Genomic DNA, 23,071 nt, shown 5'->3' on the forward strand with positions numbered 1-23,071 from the left:
GTCACTTTCTTATTTTTTTTACAAAACAAAATATCGAAGTCTTGAAAGTTGAAGCCATATTATTGTAAATGTACATAAGAGTTTGTGATTACATATTTAGTGATTCTTGTATATGTGTTCAAGAAAGTTTCAATGGCTTAGCTGTATATGCTCTATATTTATGTCATACTAACTCGGGTTCGATCCTGTCCTTTGCATTTTTTTTCATTTTTTACGAAAAAATAAATGAGATGACGTGGCAACTTCGGGCTCTCTGATTGGATGATTATATATGCTGATGTGGACACTCTAAGAGGGGTTTATATCTCCCTTTTAGTATAGTATAGATGCTGAAGATTGATAACCATAAAAATGAAAGATAACACAATTACCTTAGACAATGTTAATGGTGAAATAGAGAAGATATGATATCAAATCAGTAAACAAAATTCATGTAATCCTAACCAAACAAAAGGACATTATAAATCACTATACAATGAATCAAAATTTATGATAAAAGTGTCAATCAAAAGTTACTAAAAAACTCGATTTCTTACTAGTTTATCTTTTCATACAAGAAGGAATAAAGAGTTATAGACTTATAGAGCTTTTAAATATAGATAAGCTATGATAGTCATAAGAATGAACAAGTATGCAATTACCTTAGACAAAGTTGAAAAGATGGTGAAATGGAAAATATATTTTGTCAAACCAGTAAAAAAATTCCTTATAATCTTAACAAAAAACAATATATATTAACATATAAAGAATCAAAGATTGTGAGAGATAATCAATCAACAAATATGAAAAACTTGTCTTCTTACTAATCTACTTTGATATATTGAAAAACGAATATGAAATCTCCGAATTGTCAACTAAAAAAAAGCAGAAGATGTCATTGTTTTGTCACAACTAAAAGCTTACACATTAAAAACTATTTATAGTAGACAATATTATTATCTTTATTGCTATAAAAGACATAATATGTGCAGTTTTTCTAAATACAAACAAATATTTTTTTGTTGTCTGATTCTTATTACCGCCCATCAGATTAGAAACAATGATATAATATAAAACTCGTTATATAGCTAACACGTGACATAAGATTGGATAACACATGCTAGGTATTTTAAGAAAAAATTGGGTTTCATCGCATTCATTCATCATACGTCTTTGATATACTTTTCCACCACCAATGAATATATTTGATCTTCTTTGTTTTCACAAGACACAACTTGACATGTCGTACTTATGTTTATGCTAGATCATTCTTATGATTATCATAATATTTATCTCTCTTTACAAAAATCTCTCTAATTTCATGTCTTTTTTTCTCGTTTCAGTCGCCTTTGGAGCAACATGATATTGTTCGGCATGTACTTTCTTGTTAGCATCTTGCTTTGCCGTATCATCGACGAAGTCACTTCAATGCACACACACTTACGGCCATTAGTCCCATACCTTCTATAGCTATGATTGCTCATGTAATCTTTTTATAATAACGCTTTAATATTTGAATTTTATTTTTTCATGTTTTTATAAATTCAATATCATTTTAGGCTATAGTCGATGTCCTATTCTTGTAGTTACTTCTATCAAACCACATCATTGTTACAACTGGTAAGCATCTATTATACTAGTTGTCATTTGTTGTGGACATATCATAAGTTTTGTGTCATGTTGGTTATATTTTTGACAGTTCTTTCTTCGGTTGGCACTGCCCTCCTCATGTTCATGGGATTCATAGCTTGCGTCCGTTGGGTTGTCTGTTTGGTTCTCAGAAGGAACTGAATTCGTGGGTTTATGATTTCTGATTTCTGTATATTATTGTCATTTCCCAACATAGTATAAGTAAATATATTTTTTGGAAGACAATAGATGGATCGGTTTTAAATTGTGGTCGTGTATAAAGAAGCTGTAGTTTGCGTTAGTATTACATTAATCAGATATGTAGTTTGGTTTAGTATTACATTAATCAGATATGTAACAACATGCTGAGCCAGTTCAATCTCTTTGATAGGAAAAAAAATATATAACTTAGTAGTCAAATATTCCATCCGTTCCATAAAAATGTTATTTTAACATTTTTCATACAGATTAAGAAAATGATTGAAATGCATTAAAATTCTTATTAATTAAACTTATTCAACCAATAGTATTTAAGATAAACGAAATTATTTATAAAATCAATGCATTTGTAATTAATTTTAAACTGAAAGTTGCATTGGAATCTAAAATAATTTTTTTTAACAAGAAAAAAAATGTTAAAGTGACAATTAATACAAAAGAGAAAGAGTAGTATACTTAATTAGATAACAGAGATTAATAGATAGGAGAGATTATGAATGAAGTTGCCACATCACTGCCGAGTCATGTCGTGTAGAGAGAGTTTTTTTCTTTTTTTGTTTTTTTAAACACAGAGAGAGCTTTTATATGAATGAAAAAAATGAAGGCTTTGTTTAGATCATCATCGTCCTCTTCTCTTAGCTTCACCATCATGCATAGATTCCTTCTAAAGCTATCTTCTTCCACCAATCCATTGAGAAACTCTAAGAATCAACTGCCTTTGATTCTCCCTCGTTTCCTTTCATCAACCACCGCCTCTGAGTCTCCTCCTCCTCCAAGGACCTCGCACCCTTCTAATCGATTCATTTCTCGATCTGGGCATCCTTATTCGGCCGATTCGTTTCGAAAGTCGCGAGCTTTCAGCTCAAAGTCGAGAGCTTTAGGTGTAAGATGTATCAGCAGTGAAGCGGGGAGAGAGAGTATAGAGTACGATGTTCTGATCATCGGAGCTGGACCCGCCGGTCTATCTGCTGCTATACGGTTGAAACAGCTCTGTCAGGAGAAGAACGCTGATCTGTCTGTATGCGTCGTTGAGAAAGGAGCTGAAGTTGGTTAGTTTCCTCCTTCTCTCTCTCTTTATGTATCTCTTAGATTCTTGAATTTGGCTTGTGATGATGCTTATAGGAGGACACGTCATATCTGGAAATGTTTTTGAGCCTTTAGCGTTAGATGAACTTCTCCCACATTGGAGACAAGAACAGGTTTGTTGCTTTAGGCATTAAAAAAAAACAAAACTTTATTTGGAAAATAACATGAAAGAGAATGTTTTTTGTTGTTTCTTGGTCTGTTCTGTTTCTAAGGCTCCCATTGAGGTCGCTGCTTCTTCTGATAAGTTCTGGTTTCTGACGAAGAACCGTGCGATCTCACTTCCTTCTCCTTTTGATAACAAGGGCAACTACGTTATTAGGTAAGGTGTTAGACTGAACATCGTTATAACTGGTAAGGTCCATGGTTGAAGTTTCATTGTCGTGCTTGTATGTACAGTTTGAGCCAACTGGTGCGTTGGTTAGGAGGCAAAGCTGAGGAGCTTGGAATAGAGATATACCCTGGCTTTTCAGCTAGTGAGGTAATAATCTCTCGTGGCTCTCTCTATTCTTCAAACCTTTTGATGTTCTTCGTAGTGAACGGTTTTTTTTTACTCAGGTGTTGTACGATGCAAGTGATAAGGTTGTTGGGATTGCAACCAAGGATATGGGAATATCCAAAGATGGTTCTAAGAAGGAGACTTTTCAGCCAGGCGTAGACATAAAAGGTCTCTCTCTCTCTCTCATCACTAATAGGAAGTGTCTTGTGCTAATAAGATATGTGATTTTTTCTATACACAGGGAGAGTTACTCTATTTGCTGAGGGATGCAGAGGATCATTGTCCGAGGTCAGAAGAAGCGTTTTGGTTACAATCTACACTCTAATTCGGCGTGCATGATGCTAACTAAGTTTCTTACTTCAACTTTGTGCAGAAAATAATCAAAAAGTATAAATTAAGAGAGGAGGTTAATGCACAACATCAGACATACGCTTTGGGAATTAAAGAGGTTACCACTTTTATCCTTTGTTCTAGTTTTAACAATTGGTCATAGGACCCCTTTAAATTTGCTGATACTTTGAGCTCAACAGGTTTGGGAGATAGATGAAAGCAAACATAACCCCGGAGAAGTTGTTCACACTTTGGGCTGGCCCTTGGATCCTAAGACATACGGAGGTTCTTTCTTGTACCACATGAACAATAGACAGGTAACACATTGAGAAAATATTGTCTGCTTTCCTTCTACGGGTGTCTTAATCAGTCGAACCAAACAGGTTGCGCTTGGCTTGGTTGTTGCCTTGAATTACAAAAACCCTTTCTTGAATCCATATGAGGAGTTTCAGGTATGTCAATTTCTCACAACAATAAAACGAATTAAGAAGTTTGATGAAGGATTAATCATTTTTTATTCTCCCAATAGAAACTCAAACACCATCCAGCCATAAAACGCATCTTGGAAGGTGGTACTGTGCTTCAGTATGGAGCTCGCACTTTAAATGAAGGTGGTTTTCAGGTGAGTTTAAAATCTTTTCCCTTAAGATATAACCTGCACGTTGATATAATTTTGTTCTGGCATGTTATGACATATTGATGCTAGTAAAATTTCAGTCCATTCCCTATCCAGTTTTTCCTGGAGGAGCAATCATTGGATGTTCAGCTGGTTTTCTCAATGTACCCAAGATTAAAGGGACACATACCGCAATGAAATCAGGTTACACTACATCTTTGAAAAGAACTACTGTTTTTTTTATATTGTCCCATATTAAAATTTTCATTTTAAATTTCATCAAATATTATACAGGAATGTTAGCAGCAGAGGCTGCATTTGGTGCACTTCATGAAGGTTCAAACATGAGCACATACTGGGACAACCTGAGAAGTTCATGGGTGTGGAAGGAGCTCTACTCAGCTCGAAACTACCGACCTGTTCGTAACATCATTGCTCTTATGGTTTTCTATCTAATTGAAATTTCCTGGTAGATAAGATGTTAATATCTCAAATAATTTCAGGCATTTGAGTATGGGCTAATCCCTGGCTTGGCCGTAAGTGCTATGGAACAGTAAGATTCTCTTTTTTTTTTTTTCCCGGTGTTCTATAAGATCATTTCCTCTTTTGTTATGAGTGAACTGTTTATGTTTCATTACTGCAGCTATGTACTGAGAGGAAAGGTCCCTTTCACGTTGAAGCACGGGAAAGCAGACCACGAAGCAACTGATGTAAGTGTACACAAGCACTTAATGACTTGTTTAGTCAGACAAAAAAAACACAGAACTGAAGTGGGGATATTATCTTTATTGCAGCTTGCTCGGAAATGGAAGCCAATTGAGTATCCAAAGCCAGATGGTGTTTTGTCCTTTGACGTGCCAACGTCTTTATACAGGTTTGTGCAAGATCTTTATAATGTGAAATGTATTCCTCCTATGGTATTGAGTAGTGGTTGCTTCTTGAAATGATGATGTAAAACAGGAGTAACACCAATCATGATCATGACCAGCCATCTCATTTGCGATTGAGGGATCCAAAGATTCCAGAAAAGGTGAACTTACCAGAGTATGCTGCACCAGAGTCACGTTACTGCCCGGCCCGTGTATACGAGTAATAACTTCTCTTTCTCCCTCTTCATATACAATTTAACATCCCTGAACAAAGATACTAATAGCCGTTTGCGTATTGATTAAAATAATTAATAAAGGTATGTTGAAGATGAAGAGGGTAAGCCGAAACTGCAGATCAACGCTCAAAACTGTTTGCACTGCAAGGTATGGCATCACTTTATCTTCATTGTGTGTTTAAGTATGTTTATTTAATGTCACTCAATTGAATTCGGAGAAAAGCTTAAGACCGTTGTTTTGGCGTTTCTATCTAACAGGCGTGTGACATTAAAGATCCGAAGCAAAACATAGAGTGGACAGTGCCTGAAGGTGGTGGAGGCCCTGCTTATTCCATCATGTAGTAATCCTCATCAACACTCACTTTACCACGTCCCATAAATAAATAAGACTCGAGCAAAACCATATAATGTTTGTAGCTTTTTAAAGATAGAAAAATGTATGTAAAAGCATCATTAGTGCTTGGCTTGTTGTAAACTTTCATTTGACATTGATGAGAACTCATCAGAATAAGTGAAGAAAAAAGAAATCACATTCATGCATCAACTCTCCACTCAACCAAATGTCATTACTTAATTTGTTTATCAACCTCAACATATGCACGCCTCTGTTACCTCATGTTGTCCTAAGGCTTGTTAAGCAATGTGTTGCTTGCACCCACTTACCATGGTAAAAAAATTAAGTGACAAAAAAGGTTAGTAAATAAAATTAAACCCCATGTGGGTTAAGCTCATGTTAACTTGGTGTAAGACTTAACAGACCTTTTTCGATTTAATTTTCTTTTTTTTTTCTCGGCACACCGGAGCAGAGCACTCGCTTGCTCTTCAGGGCGAGTCTCTTAGTTTAATCAGTGAGATCATGCATAGGCTCGTTCCTCGATCTGGGTATCCTAATTCCACCGAGTTGTTGCGAAAGTCGCGAGCTTTAACTGCAAATTCGAAGACTTTAGCTGTAAACAGGAGTAGATATGTCAGCAACGAAGCAGCAAGAGAGCCGACAGAGTACGATGTTGTCGAGAAAGAAGCTGAAGTAGGTCTGTTTCTCAAAAGTACTAATCTTTCAGTTACTTGCTCTCTGTTTCTATCTTCGCAATTTAACTCTCAAATTTCGCATTTGTAGGATCACACATCATACCCGTGGCACTTGATAAGATTCTCCCACATTGGAGACGAGAACAGGTTTGTGTTCTGTCTCATTGTCGTTTCTAAAGCGTAAGTCTTTACTCTTCACTGTCCTCAAGCCCTGTTTGTTGAATTTGCTTCCTTTTTGTTTGTTTAGAGCTGCGTTGGAGATAGAGGAGATAACGATGTCTACTTGTGCAACAGTCACATCAATGCTTATTTCGAGAAGGGTGATTCAGTCTCTGCGCGTAAACTGTTCGACGAAATGCCTCAGAGGAACTCTGTCACATGGGCATGCGTTGTTTCAGGGTATAACCGTAACGGACAACATAAAGAAGCCTTATTGCTCTTAAGAAACATGATTAGAGAAGGAGTTTTCTCGAATCCCTACGCTTTCGCTAGCGCGCTTAAAGCTTGTCAGGAGTTAGAAGATTCTGTGGGGAAGCTTTTCGGGAGACAGCTTCACGGCCTAATGTTCAAACTCTCCTACGCATTCAATGCAGTAGTTTCGAATGTCCTCATATCAATGTACTGGAAATGCATAGGGTCTCTTGGTTCTGCTCTTCGTGCTTTCGATGACATAAGAGTTAAAAACTCTGTTTCGTGGAACTCGGTCATATCTGTGTATTCAGGGGCTGGGGATTTGAGATCTGCGTTTAAGATGTTCTCCACCATGCAGTGCGATGATTCTAGACCAACGGAGTATACTTTCGGTACTCTTGTAACTGCTGCTTGTTCTCTCACTGATGTTAGTTTGCTCAAACAGATCATGTGCGCTGTCCAAAAAATTGGTTTCCTTTCTGATCTATTCGTTGGAAGTGGATTGGTGAGTGCGTTTGCAAAGTCTGGTGAACTGAGTTACGCTAAGGAAGTTTTTAATCAGATGGAAACGAGAAACGCGGTGACGTTGAACGGTCTAATGGTTGGTCTTGTGCGGCAGAAACGTGGAGAGGAAGCAAGTAAGCTCTTTATGGATATGAAAAACATGATTGATGTGAATCCTGAGTCATATGTGAATCTCCTAAGCTCGTTTCCTGAGTATTATCTAGCTGAGGAAGTAGGTCTGAGAAAAGGCAGAGAGGTTCATGGACATGTGATAACAACCGGCTTAGTTGATTCCATGGTCGGGATAGGAAACGGACTTGTTAATATGTACGCTAAGTGCGGGTCAATAGATGATGCCAGACGTGTGTTCCGTTTCATGATGGAGAAAGATTCTGTCTCCTGGAACTCCATGATCACTGGTCTTGACCAAAACGGCTGTTTTCAAGAAGCTTTGGAGCGCTACCAAAGCATGAGACGACATGGAATCTCGCCTGGAAGTTTCGCACTGATTAGTTCACTGAGCTCATGCGCTAGCTTGAAGTGGGGTAGAGCAGGACAACAGATTCATGGAGAAAGCCTCAGATTGGGGCTTGATTTCAATGTTTCGGTTTCAAATGCGCTTATCACACTCTACGCAGAGACAGGCTATGTCAAAGAATGTCGTAGAATATTCTCCTTCATGCCAGAGCGTGATCAGGTCTCTTGGAATGCCATGATAGGCGCTTTAGCTAGCTCAGAAGGGTCAGTACCCGAAGCAGTGTCATGTTTCATGAACGCGCTGCGAGCTGGACAGAAACTCAACAGAATAACCTTTTCAAGCGTTCTCTCAGCTGTCTCATCCCTCTCATTCGGTGAGCTCGGCAAGCAGATACACGCGCTAGCTTTAAAGTACAGTATCACAGATGAAGCAACCATTGAGAACGCGCTGATAGCTTGCTATGGAAAGTGCGAGGAGATGGAGGAGTGCGAGAAGCTATTTTCTAGAATGTCAGAGAGAAGAGATGATGTGACTTGGAACTCGATGATCTCTGGTTATATACATAATGATCTCCTCCCCAAGGCCTTGGACTTGGTTTGTTTTATGCTGCAGAGAGGTCAGAGATTGGATAACTTCATGTACGCGACTGTTCTCAGCGCGTTTGCTTCGGTTGCGACGCTGGAGCGTGGGATGGAAGTGCACGCCTGCTCGGTGAGAGCTTGTTTGGAATCTGACGTGGTGGTTGGGAGTGCGCTCGTCGACATGTACTCAAAATGTGGTAGACTAGATTACGCTTTGAGGTTCTTTAACGCGATGCCTGTGAAGAATTCATATTCTTGGAACTCGATGATCTCTGGCTACGCACGACATGGGGAAGGAGAAGAAGCTTTGAAGCTTTTTGAGGATATGAAGCTCGATGGACAAACACCGCCTGATCATGTTACCTTCGTGGGAGTGTTGTCGGCTTGTAGCCATGCCGGTTTGGTTAAAGAAGGGTTTAAACATTTCGAATCTATGAGTGATTGTTATGGCTTAGCTCCTAGGATTGAGCACTTCTCGTGTATGGCTGACTTGCTAGGCCGTGCGGGTGAGCTAGATAAGTTGGAAGAGTTCATCGATAAGATGCCGATGAAGCCTAATGTTCTCATATGGAGAACTGTGCTGGGCGCTTGTTGCAGAGCCAATGGTCGTAAAGCAGAGCTAGGGAGGAAAGCAGCAGAAATGCTGTTTCAGTTAGAGCCAGAGAACGCTGTAAACTATGTGCTGCTTGGTAACATGTATGCTGCTGGAGGAAGATGGGAAGATTTAGTAGAAGCGAGGAAGAAGATGAAAGATGCGGAAGTGAAGAAGGAAGCTGGTTACAGTTGGGTGACCATGAAAGATGGAGTTCATATGTTTGCAGCTGGGGATAAGTCACATCCAGACGCTGATATGATCTACGAGAAGCTCAAGGAGCTTAATAGGAAGATGAGGGATGCAGGTTACGTGCCGCAGACGGGATTCGCTTTGTATGATCTAGAGCAAGAGAACAAGGAAGAGATTCTGAGTTATCATAGCGAGAAGCTCGCTGTAGCTTTTGTTCTCATGACACAGAGGAACTCTACGCTGCCTATCAGAATAATGAAGAATCTGAGAGTGTGTGGTGATTGTCACTCTGCTTTCAAGTATATATCGAAGATCGAAGGGAGACAGATTGTTCTAAGAGATTCAAACAGGTTTCATCATTTTCAAGACGGTGAATGTTCATGCAAAGATTTCTGGTGATTGCGTGAGTCTCAAAGGTAAGAAGACCATCAACCTCAAATCAAAGATTCTTTCCAATGTTTTGATCATGTGTGTTCTGTTATCTTCAGGTGATTTTACTTGGATTCAGCGCTTTTTCACTAAACCATTGTTCTTTCTGCTTCTGGAAAGCGAAGTTGAGATGCATCAAATAAGTGAGTTACATAAAATATGTGCGTTTCGGTTCTGTTAAGAGTTGAATATTCATAATAGCCTTAAAATTTTGTTAGGCAAGATGTGGGAAGGAGCTCATATGATGATCCATGATCAACCATCTCATTTGCGCTTGTGGGATCCCAACATTCCAGGAAAGGTAATATTCCGCGTACCACAGTCACTTTACTCACCAACACGTGCATTACGAGTAGCAGCTTCGCTTCATCTATTTTCACATGCATTTTTCTGTAGATAACTTTCCTTAAACATGATAGTATGATTACTCACACTCCTTTGTGAATCGATTAAATAAGGTATGTCGAAGATGAGGAAAGTAAGCTATTTTGAAGGCATGTGACTATCCACAGCAGAGTATAAGAGTGGTGGAAGCTTTGCGTCTTCCTTCATGTAGTCCCCAAGATTCACTTCTGGTAGTCAACAAAACCATATTTTTCACCTTTTTTAATCATAAAACTGTATAATGTAAGCAATAGTGTGTTCGTTTGTTATAAAGGTGTTATATGTTAATTTCATTTGGCGTTAAAGGGTAGACAGGAAGTAGTAGTACACTCTCAAGTGATATTAACAAAACAGAAGGAGATCATGCGGAAGATTTGTTTTATTGAAACAAAAGAAACTAATTCGGAAAAAAAGTATATAAAAGATCCAAAATCACATTCATTTTACACAGCCTTTTCTTCCAAATATCACAAACGAATGAAGAAAAAAACAAAGACGAGCTAGGAGCGTTTGGTTGCGGTAGCAGGACCTAATCTTGGCTTGGACACTTGAGCATCTTACAAAAAAAACTCTCTCTTGCGCGGGTATGTTGTAGCATGCTCAACGGGGGCTTTTGGCTCAAATCACCACCTACACAGTTTCACAACAAGTATGAGTTAGCGACACGGCTTCTCTTAAGCTTCTTTCCTCCACTTTTCTCCAACTCATAAAGCAGACAAATCACAAGTGAATCCGTTTTTTTACGAGCTTAGGAATGTTATTGTATTATATGTACCGTCAAACTGTTTATCTGCGCTTTTTTTCGGACAGCATTTTAAAGTCGAATTGTAGTATTGCGATCAGATCATTTTCATGTGGCTCAACAGAGAAGTTGCAACAACGCAAGATGAACAACTTTCTATAAAATTATTTATCTTGTCATTAGAGGAGAGTTTTGTAAGCTGAATCAACGGTTGTTATATTCTATACAAGCAATTAAAAATCCTAATCACAAAGTATGTACATATGGCATTTACGAAGCCAGAATTTACAAACTGAAATGCTACTAAGCAACCGTTAATACGCTGTCAGCTCCGAGACAACAAAAGGGAATTAAAGAAAAAGCAAGATCTACATTTCTTAAGTACACTACTAGATTAGATGTTGTGGGTATACTACTAACAAAATAAATGCAGGAAGAATACCAACAAATAGAGGACGTGTATATTCAACAAAGCAGCCCTATGCTATTGTTCACAAAATTTCATATTCCCTAAATAAATAAAAATGCAGACTAAAACGCCACTTTTTAGTTTAAAAAACTCATCAGAAATGCAAATAGCTTACAAGAAAAACGACAGAGAGCAAGCACAGGTATCATCATATGCCAGCAAGCAAGGATCAGACTAGTATTTTGGTAAAGCATAATGCACATTCAACTCAATAATCAAGCAACGAATAGATGATGGAGATAATTACCTTACAGATTATGATAGCGAGTGGAGCTTAGTTTCAAGGCCGCTGTCCAGCCGGAGAACCTGAAGGCGGTTGCTGCTGATTCTGCTTAATCTGTTGGAGAAGGCTTGCTGCGAACTGCAGTGTTTTCTGGTACCTTTCGTCCTTCTCCCCATCTGTTGTACCTTGACCAGCCTGTGGTGCATGGCTTTGCTGCTCTAAGTTTGACATGTCAGCTGGTGGTGGTTGCATGGCAGCTTGATATTGGGAATGATTTAAGTTATGCGCCTGATTCGTTGCTACACCATGATAGTTACCTTGCTGATAACTTGGAACCGGACCATAGTTTTGGCTTGGTACTGAACCTTCTGGCTGGTACTGCTGCGTCATAGGCTGAGAAACAGGATGATTTGAGGAACCCTGATTGTACATGGCGTAGTTATTATGAGTCATCTGGGGCATGTTAACAGATTGGCCTTGGTACTGCATGTTGCTATGGACCATTCCACTGGAGTAGTTGGGATTGGAGTTGTTTGAAGCCGGAGCGTAACGCGGAGGCGGAGGAGGAGGTAGTTGTCCAGCTGGATTGTACTGATTTCCATAATTTTGCGGATCTCTATTCCAAGCTTGAGAAGACGGTGCTTCTCCATTGTAGTGAGGCACAGTGGAAGCAACTGACATAGTTTGGTGACTCTCAGGAGCAGCAGATTGAGAAGAAGTTGCAGGGAGAAAAGACGCCAGAGTAGCTAAAAGCTCCGGGGTTAAACTAACCCCAGCTTGAGACGCAGCATTGTTAGGTAACCTGAGAGGCTCGCTAACCGATGGTCTCGACTGTTCTGGTGCAGCAGCACCCCTCGGAGGATAAAAGCTGTGACCGGTATTGGCAGGTGAATCCCGGGACTGATCCATATAAGACAGAGGATTCGACTGAGACTCTTGTCTGTACGATGCTGCAACAGGAGCGGCTGGTGGGGGCAGCTTGAGAACAACGCCGTACAGCCGCTCAGGACCGGTCACTTTGAGTACGTCAGTTAAGAAATCAGATGGAGGCACCAAGAACAAAGTAGTTCCGTCGTCTAATTTGGCAACCCCCGCTCGATCTTTTGAACCGAGGTAGCGGAGAAACTCAGTGTAAGACGCAAAATCTTCTTCACTGTCTGGTAAGAAGTAAACAATCTCAAATCCAATGGCTTCAGTGTAGTGCTTGGCGAGCATGTCCAAGCCAGTTCTTGCTGAACAATTCACCACCTCAGGGCTGTAAAAAACAATTAAAAATGCATCAGCACCACCCATACATATCTAATAGAAAACATATACTTACAGCTTAGTCTCGATCCCTTTTCCAATAGGTACACAACGAGCACAACAGACGGGAGTCCCACCCTTTGCAATCATTCCTCTCCAAATGTAATCAGAATCACCGTAGCCACGGATAGGCGGCCTAGCAGCAACTGAGCCACGCCCAAACGACCTCTCATCTACTACACCCATTGGAGTAAAACCGTCCGCCGATCCATCTCTTCTGGTTCGTTTGTTTTCTCTGTCCATCAGAGTAGGATCATATCCTTCCCAAGAACCGGGGTTGGACCTCATAGGGTGGTTCCTCATGCCTTGTCCAGGAGACGGGAGGATTCCATGTCCTGCTGGTGATGGAAGTATCCCAGTTCCATTAGGAGATGGCCTCCTCCAGTTTGGCTCCATGCCAATAACGTCATTGTATTCTGAAACATTACAAGAACGTCATTACTACCTCTAAAGTGCTTCAGTGGAATAGGGAGGAGAAAATACAATGAACATACCTGGCCTTGAACGTTTCACACCAGAATAAAAACTATTATCATCTTGCTCAGGAGGTATCTCATCGTTCGAGTACATGATTGTGATTCTAGGATCTTTGAATAACCTCCCCTGCAGCCCTTCCTTGGCTTGGCGAGCTTCGTCCACGCTCCTAAACTCCACAAGTGAGAAATGCCTAGACGGGTAACTTTTCTTCCTCTCGATCTCACCGAAGAGTATCATTGCGTTGTGTAGCATTTGCTCATCTATCTGAACAGAAGGAGGGTATCCAATCCACAGAACTTTACTTGGTTGGTCATCTCCTCTGGGATCTTCATGTGAGTGAGGATACTAATAACAAAACGTCAAAAAGCTAATTAACATCATACACATATTAACAGCAACAAGAAACAAACTGTATTTTTTTTGAACATTTTAAAACGAACCTGAGGTTTATGATTCATCACATTGCCATTTCTGTTATCGTAAGAGCCAGCCCATTGTTCCTAAAGATAAAAAATACAAAGTCAGAATATGAACTGTTGGTAGAGCGTTTTCATAAGTAAAAAAGTGTTACAAGAATGGTTTACTTTTCTTGGGGCTTGTGAGCGGAGAAAATCAACGCGCAGATAGCTACCACCCATTCGCTGGCCATTCATGTTCCTTGCCTGTAAGGCAGCGTCAATGTCGTAGTAATCAATGAAAGCTGTCTTGCGTTCTCTGAGGAACCTAAGATCCTCGATTTTTCCAAATTTACTGAACTCTTCCTCCAGGTCATCCTTTGAGACACTCGAGCTGATTCCTCCCACCCAAAGACTCTTACAAGGTTTTGCCTGCAAGGACAACACGGAAGGTTTCAGTAAGAAGGCGATACGATGATATCACACCAAGCATAGAATTTTGAAGATATCAAAGCATCAAGCATCAAGCATCAAGCATCAAGGAACTTAAACACGCATCAAACAATAATTCAAGAACACGTCACCAATTCATATCAATTGCTATCCAAAACACACGCAAGGTAGGATAACAAATCCTCGTCATCTATCAATCAGTGTTTCTCCTGACTAAACACACGTTCTGTCTGCAGGAGACAAAAACACTGTCGACTACGCATACTTGTCTTTATCATGGCACACTTGGCTGATGAGTCCCAAGAGACGTTAAAACTGTAGGGGAAGGAATCTTTGTCTTGATCACCGCAGATTGAATATGTTAAACCCACATAGACTTGGCTGAGTCACAATTATACAAATCCCGTGGGCATCGGTCAAAAGCTCAAAGCCGAGGAGACCTTAAACACTGTATGGAAAAGGAATCTTTGTCTTGATAACCGCAGAGTGGCTGGGGCCGAATATACCAAACCCAGGAAGTCTCGTACAGAAAGCAACTCCCAAAGGAACTGAGCTGGGAAAGACGAGATTGTACGAACGGTAAAGATACACAGCGGTAAACAAGATTCGACGTCACTTACACTGTTTGAAAGTACGTTTCTGACCGAAGCTCTCCAACGCTGATACGAAATTGTCTGCGGTTCAGTGAACATTTAACATCTGGAGTAGTAGGTATTATTATCTCAGCGCCTTTTTAACAAATTACTTCACCCTGTTTGTTTTCACTTGAAACTCCACTTTCTGATTATCTTTACTTGGCGATGATGATCGATATGCTACCTTCCCAAAGCATTTTACCTTGGGGAAATTTCGGGTACGGTAAGCAATTCATTTGTACTCAATCTTGTGAGATTTAGCTAAACAAGCCCATCTGCAGCGAACCTGCAACCAGACTACTTGTTGACGGCAGAATCGACGACGACTATTGAATCAAACCTCTTTAACGAATGAAAAACATGTGCGGTTTATCCATTCTTTTGCAGCTCACTCGCTAAAGACTTATATTGCTTTCGAGCAGTCTGTGATTTACTTGGCACGAGTTTGATTAGATCGTTGCAAATTATTCAGAGACCTGCGTTTCCCCTTTTACGTTTCGACGTCAAATTGCAAATCAGCCCAAGGAAAAAAAATACATAGATCTAGATTTTGGTTTGTGATTTCGATTTGTACGAGGACTCAAATCAACATATCTAAACCTATAGGATGAATCGCCACAGTTTTGTAATCATTGATAAGAAACAATCAAAGTTAATAAACAAACCTAGAGTAGTTTGAATTCGCGAAAACAGTGTAATCATCGATACGAGACAATCAAAGTCAACAAACAAACGAATATTATTTGATAATCCTAACGAATCAAGGAGATTAGAACAAACCGGTCGCGCGTATTGGATCTTCAACAGTCCCCCGTTCAGATTCGTCCCCTGTAGCGCCTCCTTCGCCGCCACCGCTTCCTCCACGTGTCGGTAGTATATAAACGCGAATCCGCGGGACGAATAGGCCGTGATTCTGTCGATGTCGCCGAACCTTCCGAACAACTCCGTCAGATCTGACTCCGTCGTATCCATCGTGATGCTGCCCACCCAGAGGTTGTTCGATGTGAAGCCGGAATCGTCGGATTCGCGTCCTCTGAAGGGCTTCATCGCTGCCGCCATCGTACAGAGGTGTGGATTGGTTGAATCGGAGATGCTAAGGCTCGGGATTCGAATATCCAAGAGATTGAATTGAGCGATGAATCGATAGTTCGTTGAGCTAGAGAACAATCAGAGAGAGATAGATGGATTCGTCTTCAAATTGTACCTAAAGAGAAGACGAGAGAGAGAACCCTAGGTCGAGATTGAAGATAGAGAGATAAAGAGCGATCCAATCCATGCGGCGGCTCTTTAAAGGATAAATAAACAAATTAAAAAAATAATATAATTATTTTCTTTTTGGATTCTGCGAAGTAGGTCGAAACGATGCGTTTTATAGTAATCTTGGCAAATTCGTAAATTAATCTTGGCAAATTCGTAAATTAATCTTGTTCAATCGTCTGTCACCAAGATTACAGTCTGAAAATAAGAACTTTTTAATAGCATCTTTGCCAGTATATAGACATTTAAAAACTGATGTTAGTCTCTGAGATTGTCGCCTTGACTTGGAAGCTTTCACATGAACATTGGTTTAGATGACGCATCAGGTAGAGGCAGATTCTTCAGCGCCATTTCTTTAACAACTGTTAAGCATTCGATGAAGATCCGGGCTATGTGATAGAGCTCAACCTCGTATTGCTCATAGATGAAGAAGGCAGTGAAGGAGAATGACATCGCTGTAAATTGTTCAATTTTATGGTCAGGAAGACAGTAATGGATAAGGAAGATATGTAGAGAAACCAAAAGCTTTGTGTACCTGTGAAGAGAAATGTTGCCAAGGAACGGGATACGAGCAGTTTGATGAGATATAGTGAGCCCGCAATCTGTTTTTTTGAATCGATTCAACGAGAGAAGTCAGTTTTTGTCATGTTTGATGAGCATTAGAGAAGTGCGTAGGATATAAAATTGTACCTTGAAGAACTTGATCCAGTCTCCTCCTCTGCTTAATGAATTTAGACTATGAACTCCGTGGTTCCATGCAACTACGATATCCCTGCTAAGATCTCTCACTGCAGACTCCGAGATCTCAAATCTCCACGGAGGTATTTTCTTGACTTGAAGAAACCCAAAGCTGTCGAAAAAGTACAATAATTGATTTCATAAGAATGGATGCATCAGAGTTGGGCGATTCTAGTCTCACAAAACACGTTCACTGTTTTCTAGAGTGGTTAAGGGAAAGTCACTATTTGGAACCAGAACTTACATCTTTGACGGCACAAAAGAGAGTCCAAAGAGAGCAACAGCAAGTACAAACAGAAGTTGGGCTGCAGACGAAGTAAATGTGCTTCCAGAAGAGAAGAACCAGTAATATAACAAGTTGAGGACAACAAAGGAAAAAAATGTATTCTTCTCATTTCTCCACAGCAAGATGTCTGCAACTGCATATACATAAAATTAAAAAAATGGTCAATTTAAAGAGATTGATATGACCAAACAGGATGTGCATTGAGATTATCTATGCATTATATCATATGGTCTAGAAGCGAATGTAGATGGACTAAGCAGATACATCAGCATGTTTAAATAGAAGCAACGAAGCTAAGTTAAGAGTAGGATAGATTCTTTCCAGGTTAAGCCTTGTAATATGCATCATATGCGTAGGTAAATAAGAAACAGACTTAAAGCAATGTAGCGGGACACCTACCCAAGAACAGATCAGTCTAACATTATAATTGTTACTGGGGAGATGGTTCTAACCTTTTCCACAACCAAGAAGCTGATCTGCTTTAGACTGAATGGCCGTATCATCAGATTTCTCAAGATCGCGAGAGAACCACTGAACCGTTGATGCAATACCATCCTACGAATTCAACAATAGCTATTGTGACCAAGTGTGCTATCAAGCAGCTGAATATGATGAAGCGGAATATTATCTAAACTGAACTCACTTCGAGTGTCACAACAGGTGAGTAACCAAGATGCTTCTTAGCGGCATTGCAGTTAAACGTTCTCGATGAGGAAGCTAAGAGAGCAAACTGATGAGCTGTGTCATAATAACCTCCAGTGCCCTCCTTTTCTTGTGTCCATTTAAGAAGTGACAAGACAAACGAAACAAGCGGAACAGGAAGTTTAGTGGATGGTCTGCAATAAAAGACAAGAAAAGCATCAAATTAGGTAAACCAGAAACATGGCTTTAAGGATCTGAAGTTTTTCAAAATGATAAAATACCCAAGGAAATAAGAGAATTAAAACATATAGGACAATGTACAATATAGTAAATACAACACATGGAAACACCATTCAAATATCTGCTAGAAAAAATGACAATAAATACGGCCCTACTCGAAGCAGTCCCACCAGATAAGGTAGTTCATGATATTTATCAACAGAAAGATGATAAGAATGCAGATGCTTTAAGGAGGAAAAGTTAAGGGTGGGTTCAGAATTCTGACAGATCTTTATTCGCCATGAAGCAGACACAGGACAATCAGGAAACAGCATAAAGAAGGAATTCTAAACAGGTTTTCTTTTATCAGCAACTATTTAAATGTTCATTTACCTCGGGTATCCCAAACCTTCAACGATGTGGCTTACAAAGTCCCAGAACTTGACAGGCTTGAGGTTAGTGATAAAAAATTCCTGCAAATAATCAGCAAGAAAACTTCATCATATATAAAGGTTGTGCGCTTTCAGAAGTTGTTTGGCAACTACATATGCACCACGGTTACCTTTCCAGCTACAGATTCCATATGTGAATCTAGTGCATCCACGGCACAAATATGTGCATGAGCAACGTTGTCAGAGTAAGTGAAATCAGACAAATTTTCACCATTCCCGATTTTAAACTGAAATATTGAAAAAGAAAACAATCATTCCTCACATAAAAGGAAAACCGAAGCTTAAGGAATATGCCATCCCAACGGTAAAACCACATGGCATCATAATATGATAAAATGGTAACATGATTCCCATTATAACATGATCCAACAATGCAAACATCAACATAACAAACAGATGAAATACATTCAAACCTTTGCATATCCGGATTTGGCTAGATTCACAAGGAAAGGAACAAACTCAGTATCACCAGGTCCAAACACAATGCTCGAGCGAAGTGCACAAGTTAACAAACCATCACGGTTGTTAGCAAACTTAATCAACGCTTCCGCTTGAGCTTTAAAGTCTGTCAACATGGATGGGAACTGCAAGAGAATCAGAGCAAAAACAGATATCATTCATTCCTGACCAAACAACAAAGAATAAAAAAAAAACAATCATCCTCAGGGACTACCTTCAAAGGACGTCTCAACGATTCATCACCATCACGAATAGCTTCTGAACCGTCAAACACAACGTCAGCAGTACTGTTGTAGATAAGTTTTCTAACTCCAGACTCGCAACAAGCGGATATCACATTCCTCGTACCTATTGGAGCCAAAGAACTCGATTAAACACTCAAAACTCAACGCTATAAAAACGAGTAAAAGTCCTTTTACCTTGAACCAAAACCTTGTAGCAATAAAAGTAATCATGTGAACGCAAATCATCAGCTCCCATGTAGAACACAACGTACGAACCTTCAGTAACTGCAATCAACAAGAGAGCCATATACAACGTTACAATCAAATCTCAAATCATAACCGAAATCTCATTCTTCTCCAAACGATAAGTGCAACGGAACGAAGAAGAAGCAACAAACCTTTAACGATCTGAGGTTTATCGCGAACATCGACGCAGTGATACGAAGCGCGGCCGGAGGAGAGAGCGTCGACGAGGACCGAATCGGACTCGTCGAGATTGAGAGTCTGAGCGGAATCAGCGACTCGGACCGTCCAGTTTCCGAGCCGGAGCAATCTGGAGACGAGCGATCGGCCAACGAAGCCTCGGCCGTTGAGGACGACGCAGGTGTTGAGTCGAGAATCGCCACGAACGGCATCGTCGTCCATTGTTAACCGTAAGCTCTATCGTACTATCGCCTTTCTCTCGATATATATAACTCGCGAGTCAGCTCGGAGAGAAAGGACGAGTCGCGAGGTAGATCAGTGGGTGCAAATTGCAAAACGCAGAAAAATAAAAAGCAGCTGAATCGTAATGTAACCTCTCCACTAGCTAAACCTTATTAGCGTTTTCATCTATTATTACGGTATTGTAAAATAAATCGACCGTCTAACAATAATAATATTAACAATTTACTATAAAACTACATATAACAATATATTTTTAACACTGATTTTTTTTTTTTAAATTTTTAGTGTAAATTTATTATCTACTAATCTATATAATTGATTAAAATGGCATTTTTCAGAACTCAAACCATATCATATAGAAACACTAATAAAATATACTTCCTGTAAGATAATATACAAAAATAAAAATAAAAAATCATAGGGACGCACGCTTGAGTTGTCACATGTATGGTTTTGGTGAGCTATATCCATCAACCCACCAAACAAATGATTTCGACAGTTAGACATTTGGTAAGCGTTTTGGTAAGCGTTTGGAGAGGGACACTAAAACGTGTAGTATATTTATACATGAGGAAAACGAAAAAGAAAATCATATATTACATTTTGAAAACTAATATTTTAGTAACTGAGCTCAACTATATATTTGATATATGACTTTTTGGTTTTGAATATAACATTCAAATGATTACTGAGAAAAAGCTCAAAACATTATCATATATTAATCTTTGCAGCTGATGATGAGTGACTTCCAACTATACAATAAGGTGAGATAACCATCAAACTTCTTTAGAAACGGTCTCTTGCTCTGTGTATACGACGTAATGCTTCAGCTTCGTTTGCTGACTCTGGAATGTTTAAAGATCTGCGGATTTCTTTGCTTGATGTTCTGAGGAATGGGTTACACGCTTTCTCCACCTTAACAGTCGTTGGAATCTACAGACAACAACCAGTAAGTGAAATCCAAATGAAGGTTTATAGAAAGAGAGAAGAGAAGATATATTTTACCGAGGGGAGCCCTTGGCTGCGGAGATGGGCGACTCGGGTTGCATAAGACCGAAGAGTTTCATTCTTTGGTTCTATGGATAGTGCAAACTTGACATTCCCCTGTACCAAGAATGACATATATATATATAGTTTGCTTCGAGTTGGATAATGTGAGATAAGAGTGCAGAACTTATGTGTGAAAACTTACTGATGTGTTTTCACGACCGCAGTATATATTCGTATCATCTGGTAAAGAAACAATCTTCTGGAATGATGAAAGCATCTGAGACAGTCAACAAAGGGGATCTTATCGTTAAAAGAGAAAATAACACTGTAAATTTCTGTGAAAGAAACTATGATGTTAGGTTATTACTACCAAGTGATCTCTCAAAAAAAGTCTATAACATTTGTTCTTTTAAGTTTTCAAAGCCACAAGTCTCTTAGCACAATTTTTTCGCCACAAGAAATCAACCAGTGCAGATAGAAACGGTTGAATATTGATATTTATCAGATTCATTGGATAGGTTTTGGGTTTAATTTTTAATTAATGTTACCTGCTCAGGGGTACCTTCCGAAAGGGTACCACAAGATAAGCTATGTATCAAATCTCCTGTGAACACTGTGGCTGATCCGGGAAAGTAGAAGCTAACATGGCCTGTTTGAGAAAAGAGAGCAGTTACACAGTGTGTAAGAACAGATAAGTTTCAGACATGGTCCAACTAACGTTTATAAGGCTGGCAACATTTCAGTGTAGACATATGTTCATAGCTTTTAACTGTAGAGGTGGTGGCTACAAACCTTGTGTGTGGCCAGGAGTGTCAATAACCCGAACCTCATGTCCAGCAAACATCCACTTATCACTCTCCTTGAGAAGTATGTCAATTCCAGGAATCCGATCCTTATCCACAGCTGAGCCAATCACCTGTCGGAAACATAAAAAACATTTCAGAACAAAGCAACAAAGAAAGAAAACAACTAAACAAATAGCCACACTACATCTGACTAGCAAAGTAGAAGTCAACCTCAGTCTTCTTAACAACCAAACTATTATTTATATAGCTCTATGTTTCATAGCTAACAGAGGCAAGGGGAACAAGTGATTACATAGAGCAGAGATAGCATCCCATTACCTTTGCGCCATACTTTGCTTTCAGCTCAGCATTCCCCCCTATGTGATCATCATGATGATGAGTATTCAATATATAAGTCAAGTTCCAATTTTTCCTACTCAACGCCTCTATAACAGGTGCAGCCTCAGAAGGATCAACGACTCCAACCGTGCCAGTGTCTTCATCGTGCAAAATATAAGCATAGTTCTCCTTACTACACGGCACCTGAAACACAACAACCGACAAAAATCAGAATAAAACAAAGAGATTGAAACGTCATAAGTGATGCACTAACCAGTTCGATTTTTAAAGAAGAGGGCATGTTGGAGATGCTACAAAAGTGAGTAATCTTAAGTGTTTTTCTAGCTCCACGGAGTGTTTTGAGTGGCATTGAGAATAACCACATAACTCCGTATAACAAGCTTTTCCTCAGGCAAAGATGTCTCAAACCAGGCCACACACAAAGCCTACCTCCAATCTATTCCATAGATACAATAAAATAATTTAATATAATCTGATACAAAACAACATAACAGCCAAAAAAAAAAAGACCAAACACATTTGTCTGACAAAAAAACATACGCTTAAATCTCGTACCAACCATCATTAAAAAACTAGATCGGGATTGCTATCAACAGTTACGAACAAAGAGTGAACCAAAGATAAAGAGATGAACCGTAGAAGAAGAAGGAAGCGATGAGTTGTTATTGTTGTTGTTGTTGGTAGATGAAGAAGCTTTGGAGATTATTGGCATATCCTCTACTTCTCTCTCTCTCTAGATTCTTCGGAGAGATGATTGATTCGAGAGGACTTACCTAGTTGAGGAGAAATTGCGCGGAGGAAGCAGGTGGAATTTCGCTTGAGAGCTGTGATGACGAGTCTGCGACTAGGACAGGAAAGATCGTCAGAGCTTTGAGACAGCTTTTTGTTTTGTTTTATTTTTTTCAACTTTCGTTTTCGCTTTTAAGTCAGATTTAATTTTAAAAATACATAGCTCAACTACTAAATCCCCCCTAACAATAAAATTGTTCAGTGGCTTATCATCACACATTAATTCTTTTAAGCTAACTGTAATTATTCGACCCAGCGGAAATTAGACTTTTAAAAAAAAAAGGTTATAAATTTTCACTTTTTGTTATTGTTATTTATTTTTAACGGTTTTTGCATTTAACTACTTGTTATTTTTTTGTTTTCTATGTTGCTAGTTTTAGATTCCATTTTTTTTAATAGTTTGCTGGTTTTGTCAAAAGAAAGATTCTATCTGGTCACTATTTAA

The 23,071-nt window shown here is 39.4% G+C and overlaps 5 protein-coding genes across 11 annotated transcripts; 2 read left to right on the forward strand and 3 right to left on the reverse strand.

Annotated features, from left to right (window-relative positions):
- Positions 1-2,328: 2,328 nt before the first annotated feature.
- LOC103866711 (electron transfer flavoprotein-ubiquinone oxidoreductase, mitochondrial) lies at positions 2,329-6,000 on the forward strand. Its single transcript, XM_009144681.3, has 18 exons — positions 2,329-2,876; positions 2,950-3,026; positions 3,126-3,232; positions 3,310-3,391; positions 3,469-3,577; positions 3,651-3,697; positions 3,783-3,857; positions 3,940-4,056; positions 4,123-4,191; positions 4,269-4,361; positions 4,457-4,559; positions 4,650-4,774; positions 4,859-4,908; positions 4,999-5,065; positions 5,150-5,229; positions 5,316-5,444; positions 5,542-5,608; positions 5,719-6,000. Exons 1-18 carry the CDS (start codon positions 2,417-2,419, stop codon positions 5,800-5,802), a joined length of 1,941 nt encoding a protein of 646 aa, XP_009142929.1. The 5' UTR covers positions 2,329-2,416; the 3' UTR covers positions 5,803-6,000.
- Positions 6,001-6,087: 87 nt separating this feature from the next.
- Positions 6,088-10,353, forward strand: LOC103867741 (putative pentatricopeptide repeat-containing protein At5g09950). The gene is made up of 6 exons (XM_033292397.1): positions 6,088-6,491; positions 6,578-6,636; positions 6,737-9,663; positions 9,736-9,819; positions 9,895-9,977; positions 10,135-10,353. The coding sequence occupies exons 1-3, from the start codon at positions 6,317-6,319 to the stop codon at positions 9,644-9,646; spliced, it is 3,144 nt and encodes a 1,047-aa protein (XP_033148288.1). The 5' UTR covers positions 6,088-6,316; the 3' UTR covers positions 9,647-9,663; positions 9,736-9,819; positions 9,895-9,977; positions 10,135-10,353.
- Positions 10,354-10,421: 68 nt separating this feature from the next.
- LOC103866714 (flowering time control protein FPA) lies at positions 10,422-16,060 on the reverse strand. Of its 3 annotated transcripts, XM_033292401.1 has the most exons (8): positions 15,540-15,756; positions 14,962-15,034; positions 13,861-14,103; positions 13,717-13,776; positions 13,294-13,621; positions 12,816-13,215; positions 11,519-12,749; positions 10,422-10,690 (listed from the first exon to the last, which is right to left on the reverse strand). In XM_033292401.1, the coding sequence occupies exons 3-7, from the start codon at positions 13,927-13,929 to the stop codon at positions 11,552-11,554; spliced, it is 2,055 nt and encodes a 684-aa protein (XP_033148292.1). In that variant the 5' UTR covers positions 13,930-14,103; positions 14,962-15,034; positions 15,540-15,756; the 3' UTR covers positions 10,422-10,690; positions 11,519-11,551. The 3 variants fall into 3 exon arrangements, with proteins under 3 accessions (XP_033148292.1, XP_009142931.1, XP_033148293.1); XM_009144683.3 differs by lacking the exon at positions 14,962-15,034 and having other exon boundaries at positions 15,540-16,060; XM_033292402.1 differs by lacking the exons at positions 14,962-15,034; positions 15,540-15,756 and adding an exon at positions 14,390-14,702.
- Positions 16,061-16,113: 53 nt separating this feature from the next.
- On the reverse strand, positions 16,114-19,838 carry LOC103866715 (3beta-hydroxysteroid-dehydrogenase/decarboxylase). Its single transcript, XM_009144684.3, has 12 exons — positions 19,435-19,838; positions 19,232-19,321; positions 19,027-19,160; positions 18,767-18,937; positions 18,464-18,580; positions 18,295-18,374; positions 17,684-17,876; positions 17,493-17,595; positions 16,999-17,173; positions 16,707-16,866; positions 16,552-16,618; positions 16,114-16,471 (listed from the first exon to the last, which is right to left on the reverse strand). The coding sequence occupies exons 1-12, from the start codon at positions 19,679-19,681 to the stop codon at positions 16,311-16,313; spliced, it is 1,698 nt and encodes a 565-aa protein (XP_009142932.1). The 5' UTR covers positions 19,682-19,838; the 3' UTR covers positions 16,114-16,310.
- Positions 19,839-20,238: 400 nt separating this feature from the next.
- LOC103866716 (hydroxyacylglutathione hydrolase 1, mitochondrial) lies at positions 20,239-23,005 on the reverse strand. Of its 5 annotated transcripts, none has more exons than XM_009144686.2 (8): positions 22,472-23,005; positions 22,091-22,273; positions 21,817-22,020; positions 21,485-21,608; positions 21,241-21,341; positions 20,895-20,969; positions 20,708-20,806; positions 20,239-20,635 (listed from the first exon to the last, which is right to left on the reverse strand). In XM_009144686.2, the coding sequence occupies exons 1-8, from the start codon at positions 22,547-22,549 to the stop codon at positions 20,489-20,491; spliced, it is 1,011 nt and encodes a 336-aa protein (XP_009142934.1). In that variant the 5' UTR covers positions 22,550-23,005; the 3' UTR covers positions 20,239-20,488. The 5 variants fall into 5 exon arrangements, with proteins under 5 accessions (XP_009142934.1, XP_009142936.1, XP_009142935.1 ...); XM_009144688.3 differs by having other exon boundaries at positions 22,378-23,002; XM_009144687.3 differs by having other exon boundaries at positions 22,611-23,001.
- Between the last annotated feature and the right edge of the window lie 66 nt (positions 23,006-23,071).

This window comes from Brassica rapa, chromosome A05 (assembly GCF_000309985.2).
Source record: "Brassica rapa cultivar Chiifu-401-42 chromosome A05, CAAS_Brap_v3.01, whole genome shotgun sequence".
In the NCBI taxonomy this organism is placed as follows: Eukaryota; Viridiplantae; Streptophyta; class Magnoliopsida; order Brassicales; family Brassicaceae; genus Brassica; species Brassica rapa.